At 39.3% G+C, this 26,683-nt stretch overlaps 1 protein-coding gene across 2 annotated transcripts in view; it reads left to right on the top strand.

The window, feature by feature from the left end:
• Positions 1-6,909: 6,909 nt before the first annotated feature.
• Positions 6,910-26,683, top strand: part of col11a1a (collagen, type XI, alpha 1a) — a 68,233-nt gene continuing 48,459 nt past the window's right edge. Inside the window, exons 1-8 of one of the 2 annotated variants that reach the window (XM_084938944.1) lie at positions 6,911-7,305; positions 11,799-11,963; positions 12,301-12,514; positions 14,743-14,905; positions 21,370-21,492; positions 22,678-22,770; positions 23,860-23,958; positions 25,310-25,594. In XM_084938944.1, coding sequence (XP_084795070.1) covers positions 7,191-7,305; positions 11,799-11,963; positions 12,301-12,514; positions 14,743-14,905; positions 21,370-21,492; positions 22,678-22,770; positions 23,860-23,958; positions 25,310-25,594 — 1,257 coding nt within the window. In that variant the 5' untranslated portion in view covers positions 6,911-7,190. Of the gene's footprint in view, positions 7,306-11,798; positions 11,964-12,300; positions 12,515-14,742; positions 14,906-21,369; positions 21,493-22,677; positions 22,771-23,478; positions 23,641-23,859; positions 23,959-25,309; positions 25,595-26,683 lie in introns of both variants that reach the window. The other variant, XM_084938945.1, reaches the window with a different exon arrangement.

Below are 26,683 nucleotides of genomic sequence, written 5' to 3' on the forward strand. Positions count from 1 at the left end.
TCTTCGGAACTTTTAGGAAACGGATGACCATGTACGCAAACTGTGTATTAGCATAAGTGGGGTGGTCATGTTTATATGTGAAAGAAGCTGATAAAACAAACGCTAATGCTCATAAACTCTTTTACAATCATATGGTGGTTGCAGACAGACTTGGATCAAACACTGCATCCAAACTCCACCACATCAAATGCGTATGGTAATGCACACACCCTGTCATTTTGTAACATGAATAGCAAACTATAGTTTACCTCCTACAATTCATCACTCAGCCAGTCTTCCTCATGGGCTTCCATTTAGAGGCTGCAGTATTTTCAGTGCCACCCCTGTGGGTGCACTCAGTTACAGGGTGGGAGGAGAGAGACATAGTGCATGAAAAGGAGCTCTATGAATGAAGCCTGACTCCAGCTGCCCACAGAGCAAACTCGGAAACACGACGAAGAATATTTTAGTTGATGCCTGCTAAGAAACCTCTGCTCTGTATTGGTGACATGTGTGCAGCTAAGGCACTTGATGGGCTTCTTATAACTTCATTATTACAGGATTATTTTGATACTGTTCAGTTAACTCACTCCGGTCTTCACATATTATTACATAGTGATAGATGGTGGCTTCCTCACTGACCTATAAAAATGTTTGTTGCTTACAAACACAAAAAACGCTAGCTAGTTGTGGGCCATCCTCCATTACTTCACAGTAGAGTTGCTATCTTGTGATTCAGCCACAGTGTTCACCTGCTTTCTTCACTCATACCCCAGTCAGTTCAAGTTTGCTTCAATCCTTTGGAAAATGTTCTTCTTTATTCAACTGTTTCGCGTTAGTGTCACAGCACACCTTGCTCCTAGTGTCATAATCTTCACCTTAACACCTGTAAGAAGAATGATGCGCAGTATGTTTTTCCACAGACTTTTACATACCACGTTTGTGCAACTCTTCTAATCCTCCATTGTCCTGAGGGCTCACTTTGGAAGCGCCCTGATCAGTTGGTGGAAAAATGTGCAGCTCTCTTTTGATTGGCTGAATGTAGCGCCTCTTTTCAGTGAAGGAAACTGTTCAAACTGTCCATCAATATATTAAATGAAGTTATTCTGATGTGCTCTGGTATGTTTTATGGTACGGCTGAAATTTGAAAATGATTTTCTTTCTTTTTTTTTCTTACTATGGCTCTCTGCGCTTTATGAGCAAAAAGTAGAACAGTATTCTTAAATCACAGGGCTAGCACACTAGAAATGCTGACTACATTTCCGCTCTGTCTTGTGAGACAAACTTACCCGAGATCTGGATCTGAGCTGTTATTACCTGCGGCTCATACAGCATACATAAAATAGTAATTATTAAGCCATCTGAGTTGTGAATATCACAGCACCCTTGAAATTATACTTTTATCAACTGAAGCCATCATTTTAGATGCCTCTTAGCTACAGCGTGCTCAGACGGAAAGACATTCCTGACTTTCTGAGACACATAAGTAGCTTGTTGCATGTCTGGCTGCAAAATTGCTGCTTTCTTTCTCTTATGTGCTGTAGCATTGAGTTGCTTCCCATTAAGAACACCTGTAGACCAGGCCAGACTGACTGCAGTTCATTTCTTTTTCTCTTGGCCCAAAATAGTTGACACAGATTTGTGTTTTTTATCCATATAAACAATAGAGGCATGTTTGGAGGAGCTTTTATCTCAGGCCTGCTTAAAACAGAATGTTAAATTTAATAAGCAACACAAACCCCATATAAATAGTTCTCTTGTGCCCAAGAATATCCTTTAGCCAGATTTTTTGTTAATTATTTGTGTGCGTGTGAGAGCGAGAGAGAGAGAAAGTCGTAAAAGATACATATGTTTATATAAATATAAAGATACATATCTTTATATTTACTGTGCAAAAGTCTTGAGTCGTCTATCATTTCTTCATTTTTGCTTCGAAGGAACCATATGTTCTTGTTCTTTTTTCAAAGTGGTCTTGAGGAATAGTTCTCCAAGCTTTCTAAAAGTCCCTCAGCGTTTTCTTTGGATATTGGTGCCTGATCATTTTCAGAGGAATGTTTTTTAAGCCAATTAACACTGACCTATGAATCATTCAACCATAAAAAGGCACCTAACTGGTGAGACAAACCAATATTGTGTCTTTAGGCACATAACAGAAAATTTAGCAAAGAAGTCATTTTAGATTGTGTTTCAAGAGACTTTGTTACTAGCAGCCTGTTGTAAAATCATGTAAAATGCCAAAGATAATATAGTTTGATCGGCACAAGATGGCATTTTTTAACCAATAAGATGATTCCCAGACTGCTATTAGCCAAAACTTGGCAAAGCTTGGATTTATTCTGAAAACAAACTATCTATACTAACATATGAACGGTATATGAACAGCCCACCCTTAAGAAAAAGACAAAAAACACCTGACACAGGACCTCAGAGGTACATACGCCCCTTCTGATGATCTACTGTTCACTGAAGCCTAATCAGAAAAGGTCGCTGTGAAAGGGTTGCAGGGACAAAAAAGCCAAATTATACAACAACTGGACTGAAAATCAGTTTCAACAGGTCTTATGAAGCTATGAATCCAAATGTAACATTTTTTCATGTTGTATGTACAAGAGGAAGGACCAACAGTGACTGTCTAAAGCCGTAAGTTAAACACAGTGAAGGCTCCATCATGGTTTGAAGTTCCTTTTCAGCCATTGGTGTTGAGGGTTGAAAGTGATGAGTCAGTTTTTCATCATCCAATATCAGCTTGAAACATCTGATTGTCAACAGTTCAATTTTTCAGCATAACAATGACCCCAAACACACTGCCAATGTGGTAAAAGCACAACTGGATAGAAAAACACAGTACAGACCTTAAAAATGATGGTAGCAGTGTGGAATCATCTCGACAAAGCGCAGAACAAAAGGCAGAAACCTCCAAAGAAGAGCTTTGAATGTCCTTCAAGAAGCCTGGAGAACTATTCCTGAAGACTACTTAGAGACATTACAAGAAAGCTGTGTAAGAGAGTTCAGGCTGTGATCACACCAAATATTGACTTTCAAGAAAATTAGACTTCAACTTTTGCTTTATATACTGTATTTCCTTGTGTTTGCAAAAGTTTCAATAAACTTCCCATTTTCCTAGAAAATAGAAGCTAATGATTGTTGGCTCAAGACTTTTGCACAGTACTGTATATATCCTTTGCAATACAGTAACAGCCAAAAATAATATTACTGAAGTCAGGGAACCTTTTCTTACTTGTTTTAGACAGAGGACTAGAGTGAGTGTGGAGAAAGAGCTCTTTATACTCGCCTCTGTGCAGTGTGTAAACAGTGACAGACAGTGGCTGGAGGGTGGCTCAAGTTTGCCTGTGAAAAGTGCTTGTGTTTCAATACCATGTCAGGTAAAAGTCAAAGCAGGTTAAAGAACTCTAATTTTTACACTTCTGCTTATATAGTACCAGAGTATTTTTATTGCAGGTCTATTTTGCGTTAGAAGGGTTCTGTGTTTTGTGCTTGAAATATCACTGACTGCTGTTCCATATGTTTAAATTAAGGTTTTGACAAATGGCAAAATAGTTGCAAATGATTTGCAATCCTTAACATAGATTTGCATATTTGCCACTTTAGCACATTAACACACAAGCTTGCTTTTGTGCAGACTGATTTTTATTCTGACCTTGATTGTATCAACAACACAACACACACAATTTCTTTTATGTCTCTTAACACTCTTAGTTATAAAATAGATTTTTTTCCTCACATGAATGAATAAATTATGAATTCCTTTATGTGTTACTCGGTCAAATGTGTCAAAATAGTGATAAATTGTTAGTCTGCTATCAGTTTGCAATTGAATGCGGTCAAGTTGGCAAATGCATCACATCAGTTTGTAATAATACAGTGAATAACTTTGATAAATAACTTTGATAAATCAACAAAAATTGCAAAATTTCAAATTAAGCAAAACCTTATAGATCTGAGACAAAAATTCAGAAATTCCTCCACCTTTAGTGACACAGCAGCATGGTGATTGAACTGCAAAATGACAGAGGCACTTGGGAACCTTGCTTTTACATACAAATAAAACCAGTATACTGCAAACAGCTGGGTTAAGTCTCCAATTTCAGAGAGACGTTTCACAGATGTGTTGCATTCTTTGGTGCAACCTGACAAAACTGGTTGCAACACGCTGGAAATCTGTTTGCATTTTTAAGTTAACATATTTGTAAGCCTTCACCAGTCTCAGTGTGATTACTAGAGGTTGCCTTCCTACAGGTGACCTTGGCGACCATGCAGTCACCTAGGAACTGAAAGCAAGGTTGAGAGGGTTGCACGTTCAACCGCTGGACAACCAGCTGGTCACCTCAATAACTTGCAACTGGTTAACAAATACAAAGAAAAATCAGCGCAGTCATCAAGCAACCATCAATTCTTCCTAGCTGCAAGGAGGTTACCAACCTATTATAACTCTATTGTGACTGAGCCATGACACAGCATGCTTGAACTAAACCAGTATTAACTCCTCCTGCACTTTTCCTACTGTGACCAAATAATAACTAATAAAAGCATTCTCAGCAGTTTCTGGATATACATGTAATAATGAATATTGAATTGTATAACTGTAAATACCATAACCCCAAAGTTGTAGCAGAGCACTACCCAAACTCTTGTGCAGTTATAGTCTTCATACAGCAATATATACTAATTTTGGCTGTAAGACATAAACACTTATTTACAAGTTGCTGAACAGAATCACTAATCATTACTGTGAAAATAGTAAGAGACTAAAGCAGATAGCCAGAGAGATTATTCATCACTTCTCTGGCAGCAGTTAGTTGGCTTTGGTTCTTTTGGTTTTAGGGCCATCTCATTAGTGGAGATGGTAATAATTTTGAACAAAGGCTGATTGTTCTAATATTCACAGCTGATAACAGCTACATACACACGCTGGCAGTAATTACGGGAGAATATCTGAGACAGACTATATATTACACTGAAAGAGTTTTTATTTTATAAATAGGGACCATGAAACAGTTAAAACGTCATTAAATGGATGTCAACTCTAAAGTACACCTCTAATGTGTCACTTTAACTATACATGCATTTTGCGTACATTACACCCAACAGATTAGGCACATAAAGCTTTCTGGCACTACTTGTATTTAGCTATCTAATATTTATAACAACATAAATAATCACTAAGTACAATTATTTGGTTGCGCCCTATTTCTAAAACACAGGGGAGAATTTGCTTTACTTATTGTCCAACAGGAAATCAAACCAGCCTTAAGTGTGCCTCAATGTCCCCGGGGCTACCATCTGCTGCTGTCACCCTGGCATCTTTGAACTGTACTGTAGCTGATTCACTCACCCCAACTTTATCTCCTTTGAAGTGCACTTCTGACTCTAAAGCAATAAAAATAAGTGAAAATACACACAAAAATAAGATTCTTTGCCCTGAAAGACTTGCCAATCATGCAAATTTCATTTGACCAGATTTTTTATTAGACCAATGTAACAAAGTTACGTGCACGATTTACATCTGATCAGGAAAATAACAATAAAAACAGGTAAGATCCTACAAGCTAGATACATTGACACCAAATGTGTCTTAAATTTTTAACTGGAACAATTTCTTATGAACCAAAAAATAAAATTACACTCAGGATTAAGCAGACCTCCAAAAGAACCCATGGACATCACTGGAGCCCACTTTTCTTGAATGACTGCCCCTGCTCTGTGAACCATGCTAGGATGAGATGTAGCATGAAACCATCTCTGACCAGACAGCTATTCTTCCCAGCCATGGATTCGGTCACTGGGCACTGGGACTAGCATCTGATACGATTTGGCTGGGAGCTGGCTGAGTTAGGCTGGCCTGGGAGGATGAGCTGGCTGAAAAGACAGAGGCTGATCAGAGCTCTTGCCATCAGTGGAGTGAGCCAAAAGACATACAGATCTGACTCCTAAATCCTGGAATGCTTCAACTTCATTCAATTACAAGTTAAAGTTGTTTAAAAGAAAAAAAACAAAAGAAGGTAACTTGCCTTAGTGTGTTGTGGTCCAAGAAATTCAGGAAGTAACTCTCTGTCTTTCTGTCTTTTTTTTCTTTCCTTTAAAAAACTTTAAAAGCAAAATGACCTAATCACTGATCTAGAAAGCACAACATAAGGTTTATTGGCTTTGAATAAGAGCATGGTGTAAGTATAAAAAAGCGATAACATTGGCAAATAAAATTAAATGTATCTTCAGGTCTTGTTGTTATTTCTTTTTTTAGTTTAACTACACATCAGGAGAACATTACCCTTCATGACCAAAAACAAACAAACAAACAAATAATATTCTGTTAGCTTGTTGAAGGTCAGTGTATGACTCTAAAATATTCCGTAGGTCTAGTTGGTCTGGATGTTTATGAGGCATAACATCAAAACATTTATTGATCTCTCATACCCCAAAGCAAAACATCTGCATTCCTCTAATTTATTCAAGTGTTTTCTTTCATTCCACACCTGCAGGACCTTTCAGGATCTGTTTTCTTTTCCTTTTTCATGTTTCTGTCCACGGAAAATCCTGTGGATTAGTATTTGTAGTGATGTAAAATATTGAATCCTCAGTGACTCTGTAGCACTGTCTGGTGTTTTTGTTTGATTCATTGGTGCATTATAATTCACTACTATTATTTTTGAATGGTGTATAAGAAAACATTGTGGATAACAAATGATGTAGTCTCTGGTGAACTGTAGATATTATCAATGTTACAGAACATCCTGCGTGCACAGTTTTCCCAGGTCATTATGAGCTGTGTCAGAGTTTTCTTTCATGAAAAGCGCTCTGAAGAGACTTCGGGGGGCGCACAACAAAGCCAATGGGTGGACCCGAAGGAGAATTTCCAGCCCCGTGATTTGCTAATCGGGGGCTGGTTCACTTGTCATTTCCCTGTAATCCTTGCTCTGGTTTGTGGAGCTCGCCCAGCCCTCCTGTCCGTGGACGCACCAAGTGTACCGATTGCACTCTTTGCGTTTTGGATAAAGCCCGACTACCTTCACTGTGAAGGCTGGGCACGGTACAGGAGGATCAGGGCCTCGTTGTGGCTGAGAGAAGAGGCTTAAATTCGTCACATATGGCTTTTTTGTAGGACAGTATCTATCATTACTTGGGATTGTGGAAGGGACGTCAGTAAAAATCACTTAAGTCGCCCAGAAGTTTTATACACTTGTGGGCGCGCGACCATGGAGATGCAAAGGTGGTCCACAAGGTGGAAAACGAAAAGGTGGCTTATGGATTCCACTGTAACCGGATTCATCACTATAACCTTGGTTCTACAGGCTGCTAATGTCAGAGCAGGTAAGATTACTAGGTCCCAAACGCCTCTAATAAACTTTGTATTGCCGAAAAGGGGACGGTGTACGGAACGCCGACTGGATGGCAAACCTAGGTAACTGATGATGGAGATTGGGGGGTGGGGGTGTAACATACTTACCTGGAGAAGGCAGCGTTATGCTCGCATCGCAATTAGACGTGTTTTCCCGTTTCACAAACAAACGAGTCACAATAAGGTGAGATTGCCCCATATTTAGAAGCCGATGAAAGCCGAACCAAAGGCACAGCAAATGTGTGCCCTGTTACTGCCACTGTGAGGAGAACCATTAAATACTTTGAGACAGGCGGCGCAGGTAGTGCTTGTGAGGAATCGATTGAAATGCGTGTATTTGTTGATCAAAATCCCGTTAATTAAAGCAAATTTTACCTCGTGCTACTTTTACGCATGAATGAGAAGCGTCTGCGGCAAATATGAAACACATGGCCTAATTAAATTCATCCTAAGCCGCTGGTATGCACTTATAAAGATCAGGAAACAGAGCATGGTGCTTTTTCTCTCTCTTTTTTGTAAGATTCACTTGGGCAAAAAGAAACCTCTTTGTTTGAACTGTGGTCCCCTAGGTGGATTGGAACACGGTTAGCAGGGTGGGCTTTTCCAGCCAGATGGCACTGGACATTTGTCGGACACTGGACTTTGTTCACTTGTTTGTTACAACTGTTTAACTGCACCACTCATATCAGAATGCAGTTCTTTACTTCATGCCTGGCTGAAGATATATTCAGCAGTGGATTGGTGTTTAAATTTGGCCGTGATCTGATTGCCAGTCTCATATTAAATGAATACAGTGGGTGAAATTCTAACGTGTGAACGTGTGGAAAGATATTTAATTGAAGGTTCTTGGGCACAAACATTTTGACGTGAAAGTTGTGGTTTGGGGAACAGCAGCAATCGTTTCATGAAATCCGCTTTTATGAAAGGTCTCAGTGGATCTCCGACCTGTCAGAGCAGAGTGCAAATCATCTGTCGGTGTGGGTGCTAAAAGTGGTCATGCAGGTTCACCCTATCTCCACACTGCCCTGGTCCACACCAAAGCCCAAAAACTGGCCTGTGCATCCCCCCTCCCCTTTGCCACCCACCAACTTTGCACTTAAAGGTTTGGTCAGCTGCAGGACAAGGCTGTGTTGTGTCCGTGGTGGGAATGCTTCCTCTCTAAGTATTGAGCAGTTATTTGATGATGGTCCTTGTTGAGCTTCCCTATGATTTAAGAGCCTTCAAAGAGCAGACCTGCGTATGGGCCTAGCCTACCATTACAGCCACAAGTGACATGGTTCAGGATTACATGGGTCTCACATCTTGGCCGACAACTCTGTAAGGACTCCTTGTTTAAAAAAAGGCTGTTGGAGATAAACATGAACTTCATAGTGATATTTATCCAATGCCTGCAGTTTGTCTAGTGGGTTTTCAGTGGTAGACTGAAAGCGTGTTCTGCAAAACAAGAAATAAATGCAGTTTAATTGTTTCACTTGATGTTGTGCAAATGCAGGGGTTCATGATTACGTTGTTGTGCATTTATCTACTTCACACAGCATTTTGGTATCATTTGTTGTGTTAAAGTACTACAGAACCTGTTAAATTTGATGAAAATTACTGAATTTATGGTCTAAACTGAAAATGTAGCGTTTAATAACTAAACAACTAGAGACATTTTTATACAATTTAAATATCCTCCTGCAGACTCTGTGCTCTATGGTCCTAATTTCTTCTGCGCTCTTTATGGCAGTAGGAGCTGTTCCTGCAGGGTGCCCTCTACATCTAGCAGTGTACAGACACGTTTTCTCAGCCCCTGGGGCGCAGGCTCAGATGTGCATTCCAGCAGACAAAGCTAGCATTTCCAGAGTCTTCTCCTTAAAATGCCCAACTGTGAACAAGAGCTAATCAGCTCCTTGCTGGACCTTTGTCTGCTGAAGCTGTCACACATTTATTGTTATTGTCAGTTCATTTAGAGATTTAAACACAATGGGGCAAACAAACCCATATTTCCATATGGAGGCATACAGTAAAAAGAGATGATGTGAGGAAAAGTAAAGTGAAGGAAGAGGAGTGGGGGGAAATGCTTTGAAAACTGGGTTGGTCTCAGTGAAGTTTCTTTGGTATGACAGTAGCATAAAGCCGTCTTGTTTTAGCCGGCAGTGTGGTGGAAGTTAAAGGAAGCAGAGAGGGAGAGTGGGGGAGAGGGGCTATATATATAGAAAGAGAGAGAGAGGGAGAGAGACACTCTGAAGATGTTATTAGAGTCTCAGGGAGCTGCAGGTGAAAAGGTCCTCTTCCATTTACCAGCCAATTTTACATTTCTTTACCTTAAAAGACAAAAATGCTGAAAATGAGAAAGTGAGTGTGGGATTTATTATAGGAGTGTTATGTACAGTTTAGTTAGAGTTGAGAGTATTTGGCCTCAGATGTGAATGATGATATATTTTGGAACATCCAGTTTACAATGATGTACACTTGTGAACATGACAAATAAATTAAATCTGTCCATTTTGATGTCTTATGGCAACAAAGCTTTATATTGCTCCTCCCATTCTCCTCTTTCTCTATAGTTTGCATTATCATCCACGCAAGGAGTGATGAAACAACAGAGTATTTAGCAGCTCAGGTACTGGTTCCTCCTCCACACTAAGGAAGGTCCATCCTGAGTTCTTCTCACAGCTATGTGGCCTATTTACTTAGCCTTGAGGGCAAACACACCAGCTCATCAGATGCACTCTTTTAAAATCTGTGCACACTCATTTGGCCACCTTGATGGATTGGCCAGTATTGACGTTTTCACAGCACCACTGTGTGAGGGTCGTAGCCTGGCCAAATTGGCACATCTGGAACATATGAGTCCTGGAGTCTGAACTGAAAGCAACTCTGCGGGAACTCACAATAAGCTCCTCAGTTCACGCTCCAAAATAAGTAGCTGCTTCATCCTCACAAGCTACAAAAATGACCATGTTGTCCTTAGTGAGGGTATTCCCACAGTCACGGCTGATACTGCTCTCAACTTCGCATTTATTTAAGATGTTTTTAGATACTTTGCCTTATCTTCCTTTGAGCGTTTTGTTGAAATGCGAGTGAGTTAATCAGCCAACACAGATTTTTCTTAGAGGGATCTATTAGCGGTTGGTGTTTGTGAATGGGCTTGTGACTTCTTCAGATTTCAAAGTTCAAAGTGCACCAAGTTTAAGGAGATCAGCTCTCTGCTAGCATTTTGACCTGTTGTGACTATCTAATGATCTTATACAAGCCTTCTGTATGAGAGCTGCTAGTGGCACATTCAGTATTCAGTTGTAGATGTTAAGACAGGAGCTTGTTCCCAGAGCACATGCTTCTCTGAATGAATGAAACATGCTCTTTCTTTGCTTTTCCTTGCCATTGCTGGAATGTTAACCAGAAAGTGTTGAGATCGACATCAGTGACTTTTTTTTTAACATCCTCTTGTGTCAAGAAGTTCGAGAAATACAAGAGTTATTTGACCTCAACATGCCAACCATAACAGCGGCTTGAGAGCGATCAGAAGAGGCTTACTGATGCTTTCAGGCACCTTGGCATGCTTCCGCTCCAGAAAAACACATTAGTGTTATTACATCCAACAGTCTGCAGTTGTATTGCCTGATTTATTCAGATACCGCTGTCTGCTTCATGGAGTAAACTGAGCAACTGTCATTTGAGCATATTCAGGAGTTAAACTCATTTGTCTATAAATAACACTTGCTGAATTTATCCATCAAATATTTCACATTTTTATCAGACCTTGGAAAGGAAAAAAAAATCTTCCAGCTGCTAATGGCCTATATGGCCAATGGTCAGTATATGTTGCAGTTAATGTTTTCCCAACCTAATGTTTTATGATGAGACAGTGGTCTGAATAGAAGGCATAATTACAATGCTTTCCCATGGGAGTCCATTTGCACCCACATAGGCTCCTTTATGTAAAGCACATCAGATTGAAGAGTCTTATCAAGGTAAACCTATCCAGGTGTTATAGAGCTCGAATTCTGTTGGTGCATTGTTCATTGGTATGCTTGGCTTAGACATTTCCTGTCAGATGAGATTGTAGAGCCTGGGCAAGGCCACATTTCCTAATTTAACTATTTATTGTAAGAAACTGAACTCCACATTTAACCAGCATAACACACATATTTTTGATAAAAAGCCATAATTTATAAAAATTTAATTTAACATTAGGTAGAAGTCCTGTTAGTGCCCTGCATTTATTTACAAGCACAATGACATGTTCATTTATAAAAAAAAAAAAAAAAAATGTTAAAAGCCCCAACACTCATCATTGTTCCCTTAATATCTTTGGACTTTGTTGAGAATGCACCTTCACTTTAGCATACTATCTTGATGGACTGCGTTTTATGTTTCCAACCTGAATCGTTCATGAGGTGGTTATGAAAAGGAAGCGCACCTTCATGTTGCCCACAGAAATCGCTGCAATAACCTGATGTTTTCTTTGCCTTTTAAACAGCAGAGCCAGTGGATGTCCTAAAAGTATTAGCATTTGAAAATTACCCCAAAGGAGTGACAAAAACAACAGGATTTTGCGCAAACCGAAGAGCATCGACGCCAGATACAGCTTACAGAGTTGCCAAGGAGGTCCAGATCAGTGCCCCCACCACACAGCTATTCCCTGGTAAGTACCTTTAACCTTAGACTGCTATGTGCAAACTGCTAGTGACTGCTTTTATCACGACATTAAGTGAGCATGAGAAAAACATACCATGCAGATATGTGTAGATATCCATGCGCCTTAATATTTTACCAAAATTAAAAGCGAGTAATGTCGCATCATTATAGTGTTATTATTATAGTAATTCACTGTGATAAAATGAGTATTTACTGAGAACGTACTAAAAATATTTATTGGTAGTTATTTATTACTTTTGAAAAGAAAAGTGATGCTGGGCGAAATTAAATTTTATTTATTAGATCATCTCAGTCACATTAACTTTTCTGTTTTGACCATGCAGGTGGTGTTTTTCCTGAGGATTTCTCCATCCTAGCCACAGTGCGTCCCAAATCTGGCATCCAGTCCTTCTTGCTGTCCATTTACAACGAGCAAGGAGTCCAGCAGCTGGGCGTGGAGGTTGGACGCTCACCTATCTTCCTGTATGAGGATCATAATGGCAAGCCAGTCCCAGAGGAATACCCCCTGTTTGATGGTCTTAACCTTGCTGACGGAAAGTACGTCAGATCTCGAACATTCACTCACATAGTCACGTATTCGAACACATGCACAGGACCTCAGAGGGAATGGGTGTGGAGAGTGAAGGGTGTTAAAATGCAACATGTTGCAAAGGAAACATGCCAGTGCTTTGGCATTTTGCAGCATTGAATAGTTTTGAACAAAGTGATCCAGCATTTATTTATTGGTGCCAGTTTTGCTGGACTATGCGTTCCTATAATGCATTGAATGCCATTTTAATCAGCCTAAAAATAGTTTAATGACCATGTAAAGCTAAATATTTTCTGATTCCTACTGACTTGTTCTTTTTAATAAAAGTGAGAAAACAACCCAGATCTTCCCCTTGTTGCGCTGCAGGTGCTCATCACCGGATTAGCCATCTCATCAGGGGTCTGTGGGCATAGAGACAGGTCAGAGACAGAGAGACACTGGATTACTGGGGCACAGCAGGACTGCTATGGACAACCTGACCTCATCTATGAACTCACTGCCTCTGTTATTTTAGAGACGGAGGCAAGGGGCAGTACCAGAAATACAGGCCTCTTAACATTTAGCATAAACCTGATTATCTTCTCCCATGTTCAAAAATCACAAAATGCTCAGTGGGAGTTTTTAGGTCACTGTCAAGAGTCCATGTGCAGGGACAGGCTGGGGATAAATAATCAGAAAGGATGCTGTGCTTTACATTTTCTTCCAGTGTTATTAAAGGATTTCGCACTTGCTGAACATGCTGAACTTTAGAAGGAAGTCAGAACCCAGTCACAATATTTTTGTGCTCTAAATTGGCTTAAGATGAGTTAAAGTATATATGCTGTTATCATAATAGAAATAAGCTTGACAAATCCTTGAAAAGTCAGCAATAATGCTGCTTCGTGAGCATTTTTCAGCAAATGAAAGATACTCTGAGCCGGCTTTGTGCTAGTCTTGTAGGCGGCTTTGCCCATTATGTGCTACTTGCTTTGTTAGAGAGTGCACTGTTTTTTGTGGAGGACTTTCCAGCTCCAGGTCTTGTTTAAAACTTCAGTGGCTATAGCTGCATGCATGGATGGATTCATTGCTACTAGCAAGCAAACACTCAGGCTGAATAGGGAGGTACAATGATCTCCTATTAATGAGGTAAAAAGGAGCATTCTTTTATTTAGAAAAAGGGGTAAGATATGATGCAACTTAGTTTTGCCATAATTACACTTTTTAAATATGATTTATATAATAATGTGCTATTTCCAATATAATCGTACCCCTCCGATCAATATGCACTTAAAGTCTGAGAAAACTGACTGAAGTCAACATTTGCTTTTCTGCCACATAAGGTGACAAATAGTCCTTTGTGCCGTAGTGCTTATCCCAGAGAGTGTTGCACATTTATTTTTCTCCAAGCTCCATTTCCTGCCCTGGAATGTGTCTGTATGACTTAGCTGATATTCAAAGACACATTTTCACTTTTGGTAACACAATTAACCACGCAGATAAATGAATTATCAGAAACAGTTATATCTGTGATAAAAAAAAGGTCTTTGATTGCTATCTTAAGTTAAGATGTTGTCAGGTCTCATCTTCCACCTGTGAACAATGTTTTGACTGTCTGTCTCCTGCTCTGGCAAGGCAAGCCTTCCTGGATCTTGACACACACTTTCCACAATGTTCACAACGTCTGTCATGCTAAGTAACCCAGAAGGAGGATTAAGTTTGAAGTTTAATGAGTGTAATCCCGTGTTAAACAGGGCCAAAGTGTGGGGGCAAGAATGTGGTCCAGTGCTGCCTGGTATGCAATAGCCCTCAAGTGCAGCGCAAATGGTGCAGAGGCAAGGAAGGTGTCAGACTCACGTGTGACCCCAGTTAACCCATTGCATCGATGGCGGTTGTTGGTCAAAATATACCATAAACACTGGAGCATGTATTGTAATGAGTATTGTGAATTTCTTTCTCCTTGAGTTGTGTTGTGAAGCAGTCAAAGTGGACTACATACTGTTAAAGTGCTGATGTTGTTTTAGATTATGATTAAATTAAATTAAATTAGATATCCTAATTTTTACTTGACACCTATAATAATATTTTTTAGCAGCTATCTGCTGTGTCAAGGCCTTTTTATCATGTGAGAATTCCCACAGCAACAACATGCAACAACATTTCAAAATGATTAAATAACAAGCAGTTAACTTATTGAACTTTATAGATGTTTCCTTTTTTTTCATTTATTGCTTTTCTCCTTGCGTGTGTCCTTGATTAGGTGGCATCGTGTAGCCATCAGTGTGGAGAACAAAGTGGCCACTATCATTGTAGACTGTAAGAACAAGGTCACCAAAAACCTCCCCAGGAGTGACCATGCCTCCGTCAGCACCAATGGCATTACTGTGTTCGGCACCAGGATACTGGATCAGGAGGGTTTCCAGGTAAAGTTGTCAACGTGGTGGATTGCATATGTACAGCGTTTGTGATTGAGTTTTCTAATCTGCATTTTGACACATTTGCTTTGTATTTTGGCACATTGTTTAGGAACCATGCATCTGCCATCTGTGACTGAAAAAGTAGAAGTTTAATCCATTACTGTGTGTATTAAATGCATTTTTCCCTTGTTTAATTTGAAAGAGTATTTACTGTCTACCCAGTTTTGAAAGTGTGTTGTTTAGTAGGTTATAGTTTAAATCCCGCTGACACAGATCCTTGTGATCCTGACAACATGCGTATCAGATATGAGATATCTGAGACCATTTGAGCTTTGTCGCTTCTCATTTTTAGTAAAGCTACTTTGTGGCAACTTTAACATTTGCTGTTTTATTTGATCTTCCCACAGAAGAATTTTCCATAACTAAGGGATATTGAATATAAATCGAATACAAATCTGCTTTGTTCTGCTTCAAACTCCCAGACTGTATGAGTAACTGTCTGGGAGTTCGGGTTTGTTACCATTTGTTCGTTCAGTGTGATGTTTGTTCTGCTTTGAGGCACAGGTCATCCAGAGGTTGATGGTGGCAGTGGGTCAGGCAGACGTAAATAATGACAAACAGAGGCTGAATTGTCATGATATTTATGGTGAAACATAAAGGTCACTGGGTGGCTGCATGAGAACTATTTTGGACTGAGGTTTGCCTAAGTGGTACAGACTAGATTTACTGCATTCTTTTACTTTTATTTAAAAAACGTGGTCTTGCCCCTAACCATTGCAGGTGTATATTAAAGCATATATTTATGTGGATGATTCACTTATGTATTTTAATATATTCCACAAAGATGAGAAAAGATAAAACAAAGACATCAGTGTCTAATATATAAATCCAACATTAAAGACCTTTAAAAGCTCAAATCAGACACAAAGACATAGACAGCACAAACACTCACACCACTTCATGTTATGAGAACATGTTTGTTTATCCTGTTTACGTTTATAAAGCATTATTTTTCTTTTTATGTTGTATATCCTGATTATTTTTGTGAGAGCCCCTTAAAAAAGGATTGTTCATCTCAAGTGAATAATCTTTCTAAAAACATCTAAAAAATGTTTATCAGCTGACAAAACCAGATTGTAGTTTATGATATATGATGGTCAACTTATTCCTATTTGTTGTACTATTTTTTAAACGTTTATAACCAGATTTGCTTTCACATATCCTGTCAGTTTTGATTAGATTTATGGGGGCACTGAGGCCCATGTTTGTATCAAACAGTGTGTCTAGTCAGAGGCTGGCAGTGGAAGGGCTGAAAATATGAGCCATAAGTCACCTAACAGGATCTTCTCTGTGTAGTTTTTGGAACAGGTCTCCTGTCTGTTCTCTGTCCTTGCGCTCTTCAGATATCCTCAGTGCCCATTGCATGCTGGGATGTACAGTAGAGGGGAAGGAAATACCTCGACCTTTTGCATTCATGCCAATTTTTTTTATAATGAGAGATGATGTCAGACCTCCCCTGATGTTTTGATTTTTTTTTTTTTGTAAAATTGGTCATTGCTCGAGTTTTATGAGATTTGACCTGGTAAAAATGTATAAGAAAATTTAAAAAAAAGTTTTGAAATGTAAGAAATACAAAATTGTCAGTTTGTCCAAAAGTTTTACTCTGTTAAATGAGTAGTGTTTGATTTATAGGGTTAGATAGCACACATTGCTGTTATGTGTTTCTTTACTCAAATTTTGGAATTTATTTTCCCAACTTCACCTGCATTTTTCATAAATGTCTATTCATGCAGTACCTGCCTCAGGTTTGAGGCGACCACCATGGCAAAAGGATCTGGCTTAGATGAATGGGAGTCTTTCATTGAGCCTTCAGGCCTTCTTAGTTCCTCATCTCCTCCCCTCCCTGCATACTCACCCGTGCTCACCACCCCCTCCTCCCACTGTATCCTCCCTAGGTTGAGGCCTCCCTACTGTGCTAAACGAGACTGTCTATTCATGCCTGGTGAAAACACACACACATATACACACACATATATATATATATGTATAAATGCACAGATATATCACTTTGCCTTTTGAGTTCTTTTTCTTACTTGCGCATACTTGCCTTTCTAGTGTTTACTAGGATTATAAATCACATGTTGTTGTAATTGTTGTATGAGGCTGTCTAATTACAGCTGACTGTGGTTAGACTTAAAGGTATGTTGCCTTTGGCTTCAGTATGTCAAAGGACGCATGCTGATGATAAATTTGGCCAGTGATAACTTGCCTCTGTATTTAGAACTTGTAGTAGGATTTTAACTGAGAGAAAAAAACAAACAAATAGCTAACTGTCACAGAAAAAGGTGACATTGTTGCATGCTAATGGTTCAAAAAATAGATGTTATTTCAATATACCTCTCGATTCCAACAATTTTACTATGCGTGGCTGTAACCCTGGACCTCTTCCATTTTTATTTATATCCCAAGTTGCCTTGTGGTTAGGATGAGGTAGAATGTTAAAAAAAGATATATGGCAGAATTTGCCCTTTGCGGATCACAAATATGATTATTTTCCAGGTTTATTTCTGTCACTTTGTGCTACATAAAGTATAAGACAGATGCAGTTTTTCCAAAAAAACAAACATAACTTTTTATTAGCAACTCCTTGACTTAACTAGTACATGTTAACAACGATTCGTGAAAAAAAAGACGTTTCAGAGAATAATGTATGAACTGGTAAATTTATTTGAAAATTATGATAATGTTCTTCGTAACTGCTTTGACCCTGCTTATCCTGATTAACTAAAATTAGCATAGCTTTAATTTTAGTTACTTTTCCCTTGTTAGCTTCATTAACAGATCCATTGGATGTGTGGGTGAGGGCGATTTAAGTGTCTGATTACATTTGTTATAGTATTTGTTTTTGTGACAACAGATGCGGTTTACCTTGGCAAACTTTGTGTCTGCACACACAGTGAAGAGCTTCCATGCTAACGACATGTTAGCATGTGGCTGTGAGTGCTGTGAGCGTGCACACGTGTGGATGTTGCGCATGCCTGAAACAGACCGGCTTGAACAATTTGGAAATCAGTTGATTGTGGTCCCTGGCTGGTTGATCAGTGCATCTCCGTTTCTTAGTCTTGTATTTTGCTTTAACTTCTTTGCCAAAGCCCTTTGTGAAAGTGGATTTTTTTCAAAGGCATTACATAACTTTACTATTTTGGTAGCATGGGATGCTTCACAAGGTGGATAAAGCAGGTATAGAGTAGCAAACTGATTTCTACAAGGACTGACAAGTATCAGCTGTTGATCTTAGTCCCACTGCTCTTATTCATGCCCTCTCTTTTCTTATTGATCTCTAACAGTGCAGTCATTAATGTATAACCTCATGGGCTTGCTTCCATGCTGCACAGAGGTATTCTGTAGCCAGGAGGGGCATATTTTGGAGTTCTGGCTTTACTCCAAGTTGCTTTGGCTTTTTTTCACCCCTTTTTTTCTCAGCAGCCCACATTAGAAGACAGGCTTAGAACTGTGGTGTAACTCTTCCCAGGTGTTTCCCAGTACAAAACATCTTTTACCATCCCAGCTGCTCTCTCTAAATCCCCGTCTGTCTCTGGAGCCCTCATGGTGTTACTTTCCAGATTTAATATTAGTTTCTCTCTTACCTTGTCTTGGTTTTGTGGTTTGGCTCTTGTTTGTAATGCAGGTCTGCAGCAGTCTTATTATTTACTGGAAAGACATTTTAATGAACCGTTAAAGGAAGAAGCTGTCTGTGGGATTTCGGTTTATACCTGAGAGATGAAAGAAGAACTTGGCAGGTATATTGATGATGAGATGATTCATATAGATTTGCTTCGACATTTATCATCCCAGCAGTCTCCAAGAATAAAATCTTAAATTTAATTTAAAATGTTTTTATCTATTAAAACTTTATTGGTGTTCTTGATTGTGAATGCCCGTCTTTGATCATTTTTTTTCTAATTACAACTATTGTTGAATATGTTGGTCATGACGCAGTCAGAAGTTTACTAATTGTGCTGAGCTGGTTTTGAGTGAGAACACCATGTCTCCACAACCTATTTGTGTGCAGAAGGGTGGCTCTCAAACGTGGACTAATTACAGCTGACTCAAAGCAGGGTTCAAGCATTCACTGTTGGTCTTATGGTGACACATGTGAGGTAATACATGCCAGCTTGATTCAGGAGAAAGCTTGATCTTACCTTTTTTTTTATTGAGTCCCCTCCCCCAAAACACTTGGACTGAGGCACACACAAATCTCTTTCCAGGCTTGATTTATAGCTGTCCAATGATCATTATACAAGTAAAATTTTGATTTAATGAACAATATGGCAAATGTCTTCAACTGATAACACAAGTTAATTTTTTATTTGTAAATGTATACACAGACAGGTATGTTAAATCAAACTAAACAAAAAGACATCACCCTTAAGCTTTATAAATGTGTGTTTGGGCTCTGTGTCTGGCAATTTGCTGCTATTGTTTGTCTCCATTTGTGTCCTTAGAGGGAAGAGACTGGACCTTGGTACTGAGTGGTTACTAAAAGCTTAGTTGTGTGGTATCTTTCAGACATTGTGGGTACAGCTATTTAATTGTCCCACTGTGCGATCCAAGAGTGTGGCTACTAAAATGTAATATATGTAGTGTAATGACTTGGCATGAGCAGAAATGTTGTGACTAGCCTAATAAAACAGAAAGTTTGAATTAGGCATGACAGATAAGATCAGATGTTTGGCAGTCTAAGGAATGAAGCAACTGCAGTAGCTAGAAGAACCAGAGACAGAGAAGATGCTTTCTATGGTACATCAGATAGACTTTTGTGTGCAGTTGCAGTGTGTTTAACTTTAAACTGACAGTATGAGGTTTAATTTTTACAAATGCATTCCTACATTCAGAGACATAGGCAGGATTCTCTGGACTGCCAAAGTGATGCAGTCAAACACGATGCGGATGGATCGTTATACACGGAGCAAGACCTAACACATTGATGTTTATTCTGAGGTACATGTCAAGGATCCATAGATCTGTTTTTTTTAACAAAAGGAGAGTTCATGCATGCACACACACAAACGTGCACACAGACACACAAACACATTCTCCTGCCAAGTTTCAGCTTGCTTGATTCCTCTTCTGTCTGACTTCCAATACTCTGTTCTGCTCTTCAACCTATAGTGCCTCTGCTGACACAGATATGTTGGGATTGTACCTGTGAGCTGCCTCAGATCCAACACCCCTCACCCGGCCATTGGTTCAGTAGTGGTGTAGCGTGTAGATGCACAAAGCCGGTCTGCAGAGACTCAGTTCAAGCAGTTCTAGACGCCAAAGAAAAAAACTGTTTGATTTGGCTATAAGACCAAGGGCTTGGCAGTGCTTGAGTGGTGTCAAGCGTTGCGGTATCCGGTCACACAGTAAACATTCATAAACCATGTCTGAAATCTACCCTTGTTTGTGTTTTAGGAACTCAAAACTGTGTGCAATACAAATTTTGCTTAATTGGTTGTCTTTATTTAGTGGTCAGCTGAGCTGTAACACAATTGCCTTTCGACACTTACTACAATCGACTTTATGGGTAAACATGTCATCTTGTGGGTTTGCTAGGCAAATCAGAAAATACTGAGTTTGAGTCAGATAGCTGGCTGATTTGTGAACAAGGATTCGAGGGGAAACAAAGTTTCTTGTGTTTGCTTTTTACGTAGCACTGACAACATTTTTGGCAAATATGTTTTTTATTTTTTGAAGTGGTGTAAAAAAGCTGTGTGCTGTGGCAGGATATGAAGTTAGAATTAAATGATCAAAACCACAAATGACACTTAAATTTTAATTTTCTCAATGTATATTCCCTGTGCACATGTGATAAGGCATATGTGGGATAAAAACAGAAATACTGCATTGCCAGGATTGTTTGCATTTCATTTTCTTATCTTTCGTTCACTACAGTTGTTGTAATGAGTATAAAGTCTTTTATATTTATAGTAAAACACACGACTACACCAGGTGTTTCTTGTGTCTTGATGATACTCGTTTATTTATTTTTCCTGAGGTAAAACCCAGTGCTGATAACAATAATTTCCCAGTGTCTGAACTCAGTTTCCTCCCTGCGCCTTGTCGGTGTGGATTCTGTGGTCTGTGCTTCAAGCTGTTTAATCATACAAGACTCTACTCTACCAGACTCTATAAGTGTCTATAATTTAAGATTTTCATTTATTCCACTTTACACAGTGTGTGTGGATGTCTGTGAGCAAGATGAAGCATGACCCTCATGCCAGTAGGCCTGGGTACAGCATTGCCTTGTCAGGGAAGTAGTGATCAGGTTTCATAATCCTTTAGGGAGTTGTCAGTACTAGTAATATGCAAATTAACATGCAACAAAATAAGGATTTCAGATGTTGACTGTATATTTTTAAAGCTGGCAAAGAAGTTCATGTGTGGTAGAAACTTGCTTATTTTTTCTGTTTTTCTGTTTTCTGCAGGGGGACATCCAGCAGCTTCTGATTGTAGATGATCCCAAAGCAGCATATGACTACTGTGAACATTACAGCCCAGACTGTGACACTGCTCTCAGCGATTCTTTGCAGGCACAGGAGCCAGAAGAGGTCAGGCAACCACCAGGGAGGGTGGTGGAGATTCCACAAATCAACCATAATAACTAACATAAAAATAGGAATATAAACTAAACTGTGACAGAGGAGGGGCTTAGATGTTTTAAAGCCTTAATTACCCTTCTTTTTATATTTTAATGTATTAAAATAAATTCGATATTGGGAAATACTCCCCAGGGTAAAGTGCAATGCTTTGACAAGTTCCTTAGGAAAGGCCACTGACTTGATCTTTCACTGTTTCACAAACCTAAAGGTTTATGATCCTGGAGAATCAGTTCATCATTTGCACTAGAGTGATGCATGCTGACATACTGACAGACATGCAAAGCTGTTAGGATTTAATAATCATGACTAAAACTTCTACTACTACTGCAATGTTGTATTTTTGTTGCAGACTATACAAATAAGGAGTAAAAGAGCACTGATTGGCTGATTTTCCATTTGTGTTCAGTACAATACAGATATATTTATCCAACACATCCATGAATTCTCGGTTATCTGGAGCTGTCCAAAACCTGCCCTTTATTTTTTCACATACTCAGAAAGATGCCATAAATTGCACTATTGATTATTCATTGGTGAATACACAGTCATGTCAGAAGCTGCTGTACATCTGGCCACATTTTAATCAGCGATGTCCTGGAAGGTGTATTTGTACCTTAAGGGCCAATATAAGTGTGATCTACCTGTATTTGATCAATTAGTAACTGCTAAAAGAAATTCTACCTGCCTTAATATTTTAATCATTTAACCATGAAGGCATCATGTTGAGACTGCAAATTAAAGTTCAAAAGTCACCATAAGGAACTGCTATATAATAGTTCCACTTTTATTTTTTTTAATAAGACCAGGTATTCCAGCTGATCTTAGAAGTCCTATAGTGTATAATTTACATGACTTCAGTGAGAAATTTCTATTACGATGTCCCTGAAATGCTGCTTGTAATTTAGTCTCTGTTGTTTTTCTTTGTTTTATGAGATTTTACACCATCCCCACCTGTTTGCTTGTAGGTCAAACCTGTATTGCTAGATTCAAGCATATTTTCTAACTGATTGCTGTTTAAACACATCGCATGATGAAGCTGATTTATATTATGTGTGTCATCTTCTTGTTGAAAGAAGATGCGTCTTGCTATTACTAACACGAAAACCTCTCTCCCTCCTCTGTCATCCTCTCCAGTACACTACTGATGATTTAGATTACTCTCTGTTTGATGAGTATTCAGAGGGAACGACAGAAACCAGTCCAACCTATGATGATTTTGAGCCGCAGGTAAATAGAAAAAGCGAAGGACAAGATGTTTTTGCGCTGTCTCGTTTAGATTTTGGTTCTTTCGTGTATTGTCTCCGTGTCCCACTGTTATGTTTACATTCATGTCAAAGCTAAAAAGGTCGACTTGCCCTGCGACATGAAAATATTGAGATCATGCCCTTAGTGTGCAGTACCGCAGGTGTAAATTTGAATGTGGATGCAAACATACACAGTGTGCTAGTCCTGTCTTGTCTGTCTACAGCCTTCTCTTGGAATGCCATCTGCTTTAAGTGAATTTCCAGCATATCTTTGAAAGTACTGTATACACTGTGGAATATCAGCAACTCTGTACTCTTCTGTGGATTTCATGTCTATGCATTTATTTATTTGTTTTTTGTGCGCTTGTGCCTGACTGTGTCCTAAAATCGTTCCTGTGTGTCACATGAACAGCTCAGTCCTTGATTGTTGTACAGCACCCTGTTCTACCCAACTGTCACGCAGTAGTATTAACATGATCAGGGCTCCAGTTGCAGCCCTTTTTAGTTGATCTGCATGAACAATATGTAAAGTGATACGTGCAGACCAAGTACTGTGTATCCAGCTGCTTCTGGAAACACTGGCAATTGTATTGAAAAAATACTGTACATCAGTCAAGGAGTGTGGCTTCAAATCATTTCGATTTTCGGATGTTCCATGTTTGGTATTATTTATCACCGTCACCTCTTCCAGAGAAAGAAACGTAGTCTGTCCTCGAAAAAGAAGATGACCAGAAAGCCCCCCAGTAAAACTAAGCCCAAGCCCTTAAAAGCTAAAAAGTATTCCACTAAGAAGAAACATCAGATGCCTGGCTACCAGGCTACAGCACCGGAGCAACACCGAGGCGATATTAGGGTAAAAATTCATTTCGAGATTAGAGAACATCCCATCAAGATCTTCCCGCCCTGAATTCTGAAGGGAAAATCTGTGATGGCAGATTTCAGCCTCGCTAACCTTCTCAGTGTAGAGGTAGCAGCGACTTCAGTCAGCTTGAGAAGACCTCAGCAAATAACCTCTAGTCTGAGCTTTTATGCTAACCTTTATTCTTCTTTGCTTTTTTTCAACATGACTCAGATAAACAATTTAGAAGGAGATTACAATACAGACATTGACTACGGAACTGTAGATGGTACTCACACTCAGTCCCCCTTTGCCACGAGTGGACCCTATGAGGTAATTTTCAACTCACTTCTGTGTTAGTTATTTTGGGGAGTATGAACCAGGATTTTACCCAAGGAAGTGCCTGGTATGATATGACAAAGACATGGAGATTCAAGTCAGTGAATCTCTGTCTTTTGACCTTTGAACTGATGGACAGAGGATAATTTTAAATGCTTAAAACAAAAATACACACACACAAACACACACAAACATATATATACATATATATTAGTGCTGTCAGTGTTAATCTCATAAAAATTACGCTGTAACCGCATTAACGTGGCAAATCTCCATTAGTGAGGATTGCCCCGTTCGTGGGGCTGCACGCCGTCAATGGGTTAGCTTGGTTAGCTCGTATATATACATATGTGTGTGTGTGTGTTTGTATGGCAGAAGCTGTGTCATCCAAAAATACGGATTGTAAATATTATTTAGCAGAGATTATCTGCTAAACAAAATACAAAATTTCCTGTTGTCCATCACAACATGAGCCTTGTGTTGGTCACTATTTGTTCTTATTACCTTGAAAAGAACTATGATCAAAAGGCTTAACTCTCACAGCCAGCTATGACTGTGCATTGTATACTGCAGTTTTTGACAAAGTTGATGTGATTATTTTAATACTTAATTTGACTAAATGTCCACAGCAAGTGTAATTGCATCCACTTTGTCTTGCTCTAGAACTAAATCCACAGCGATCACCACTGTGTTTGAAAAGCACTATTGTGCCAGGTGATTGTGGTTGTGGTGAAAATCGCTGTGGCTAAAACATTTTAATAGAAATTGATTTGCTAATTTTGATTTTATTTGCGTTTCAGTTACTTCACTTCAAATAATTTGATGTTTTTGCAAGTTGCTGATGTCTTTAGTGACATCTGTTTGAGCCTTTCTTTGCTTTTTGCATCAGTATGCCATTTACAGAACGGCCATACGATGGGAGAGAAAAGCAGGCTCGGATAACATCAAGCCTTTCTTTATATCTATGATTGCCAAACTGATAATGATTATGTTTTGTTATCATGGTAACACTTTATTTATTCCTTTTTTTCTGGTATAACAAGTCAATTTATTGAAATACATATATCACAGTACTTGGCTGTAATGGAGTGATATATTGAAGAGTGAAAAGAGTGTAGTTGTTTTTCTCACATTAAAGATAATCTAAGATTGACAATATGGTATTCAAAATAAGTGAAGTGTTACCATTTCTTTTCTTTTCTGCATTTCCTGTTGAATGGACTTGCAATTTTCTTTAATAACATCTTAAAATGGATTATATTACCTCAGTCGCTTAACTAACATTGTCATTTCCTTGGTTGCTCACTATTACCCCCTCCCCCTTGGCTTGGTTAACACATGAAAGGCTGTGGAGGAGGATGTTGTCGGTGCATATGTCACCGAGGCCACTCACGTTGCTCCAGAGCCCACCGTTGTTGCAGAAGCACAGGACACCTTGGATACTGGTGCGGACGCATATGGCTTTAAGGAGTATGACCTAAACCAGTATGACTTGGGCGAGGTTGACAGCAGGTTGTATGATTATGGGGCGTATGATGAGTATGGCACAGCCCTGCCTAAACCTGAGGCGACCTACGATGATGAGGTGGGGCCTGGGGTCGCTGCTGAAACTGATGTTTCGGAGAGTACTGTAAGTATCACACCCGGACCTGGTGACTGACGGGTGTGCGCATGAACAGCATGCATTAGAGACTCTGTGTGTCGTGGTTTCACTTAGTCCTTCAGTGCACGTCTTCTTTGTTTGTTGCTTGGCATGGGAAATGCGTCATTGACATGTTAAGTGTGGAATCAGGTGATCTGCTGCTGTTTCAACAGTGTGTGTCTGGTGATTCAGCGGTCATAGGGACTATGCATGCATCTATTTCGCTATAGTTTTTGTTATTAAGGTGGATTTCTATTTAACATAGCACAGACACTTATTCCATACACATCTTTTAATCAGTGTATGCTGACCCAGCCTACACCCACTGATACCAAACAAGGCCTATTGCACCTCCCTACCCACTCATCTTTCAGCAGCTGGCTGTGATCCCTCCCTCTGCTCGTCTCACTGTGGACTGCAATTAGCCTATAAATCGTAGGCAGCTGTCTGCATAGTGCACCCACACAGTTGTAAAGAACATGCAGACTTTACTAATCAACAGTTTGTCGCAGTATGTTATTTAGTCAGTATAAAGACCATATAAATTAACATAACTCCTCATTTTGTGTCTATGTTGGAAAATTTGGCCCCAACTTTGTGCTAAATGTACACAACCAGACTCCATTAAGTGCATTATGTGTCTGTGCGCCTTTGGGTATTGATACTATAGCATGTTAGGATGAGGCCTTATATGCCTTTTTACTACCCATCTCACACACAGCTCACCCAGACTAGCACCTTCTAATCTCACACTTCTCCACCTTCATAAGGAAGAACTTACTCATATTATACATTTGTTGTGTTCAGTTACTCATGTGTATTTGCTAAATTGCAATGTTGGAAAAATAATGGGAAATAAAATATACTAAATTTACCTAGATAACCGCTGGTATGTTATATTGGGTGATCATTTATTAACCACACTGCTCAGTGACGATACAATGACAGCACGACTCCATTTCAAGCATGCAGAGGTCCGTTGTCGCTCATGAGGACTACCCTTCTTCTTTGTTAGTGTTTGTTAATGTCTCGCTTTATATTATCCATGATTTACTTAGTCTAGTGCTGTTTGTACCT

The sequence above is a fragment of the Perissodus microlepis genome, chromosome 9, assembly GCF_051167445.1.
Source record: "Perissodus microlepis isolate ML-2025 ecotype Zambia chromosome 9, ASM5116744v1, whole genome shotgun sequence".
Lineage (NCBI taxonomy): Eukaryota > Metazoa > Chordata > Actinopteri > Cichliformes > Cichlidae > Perissodus > Perissodus microlepis.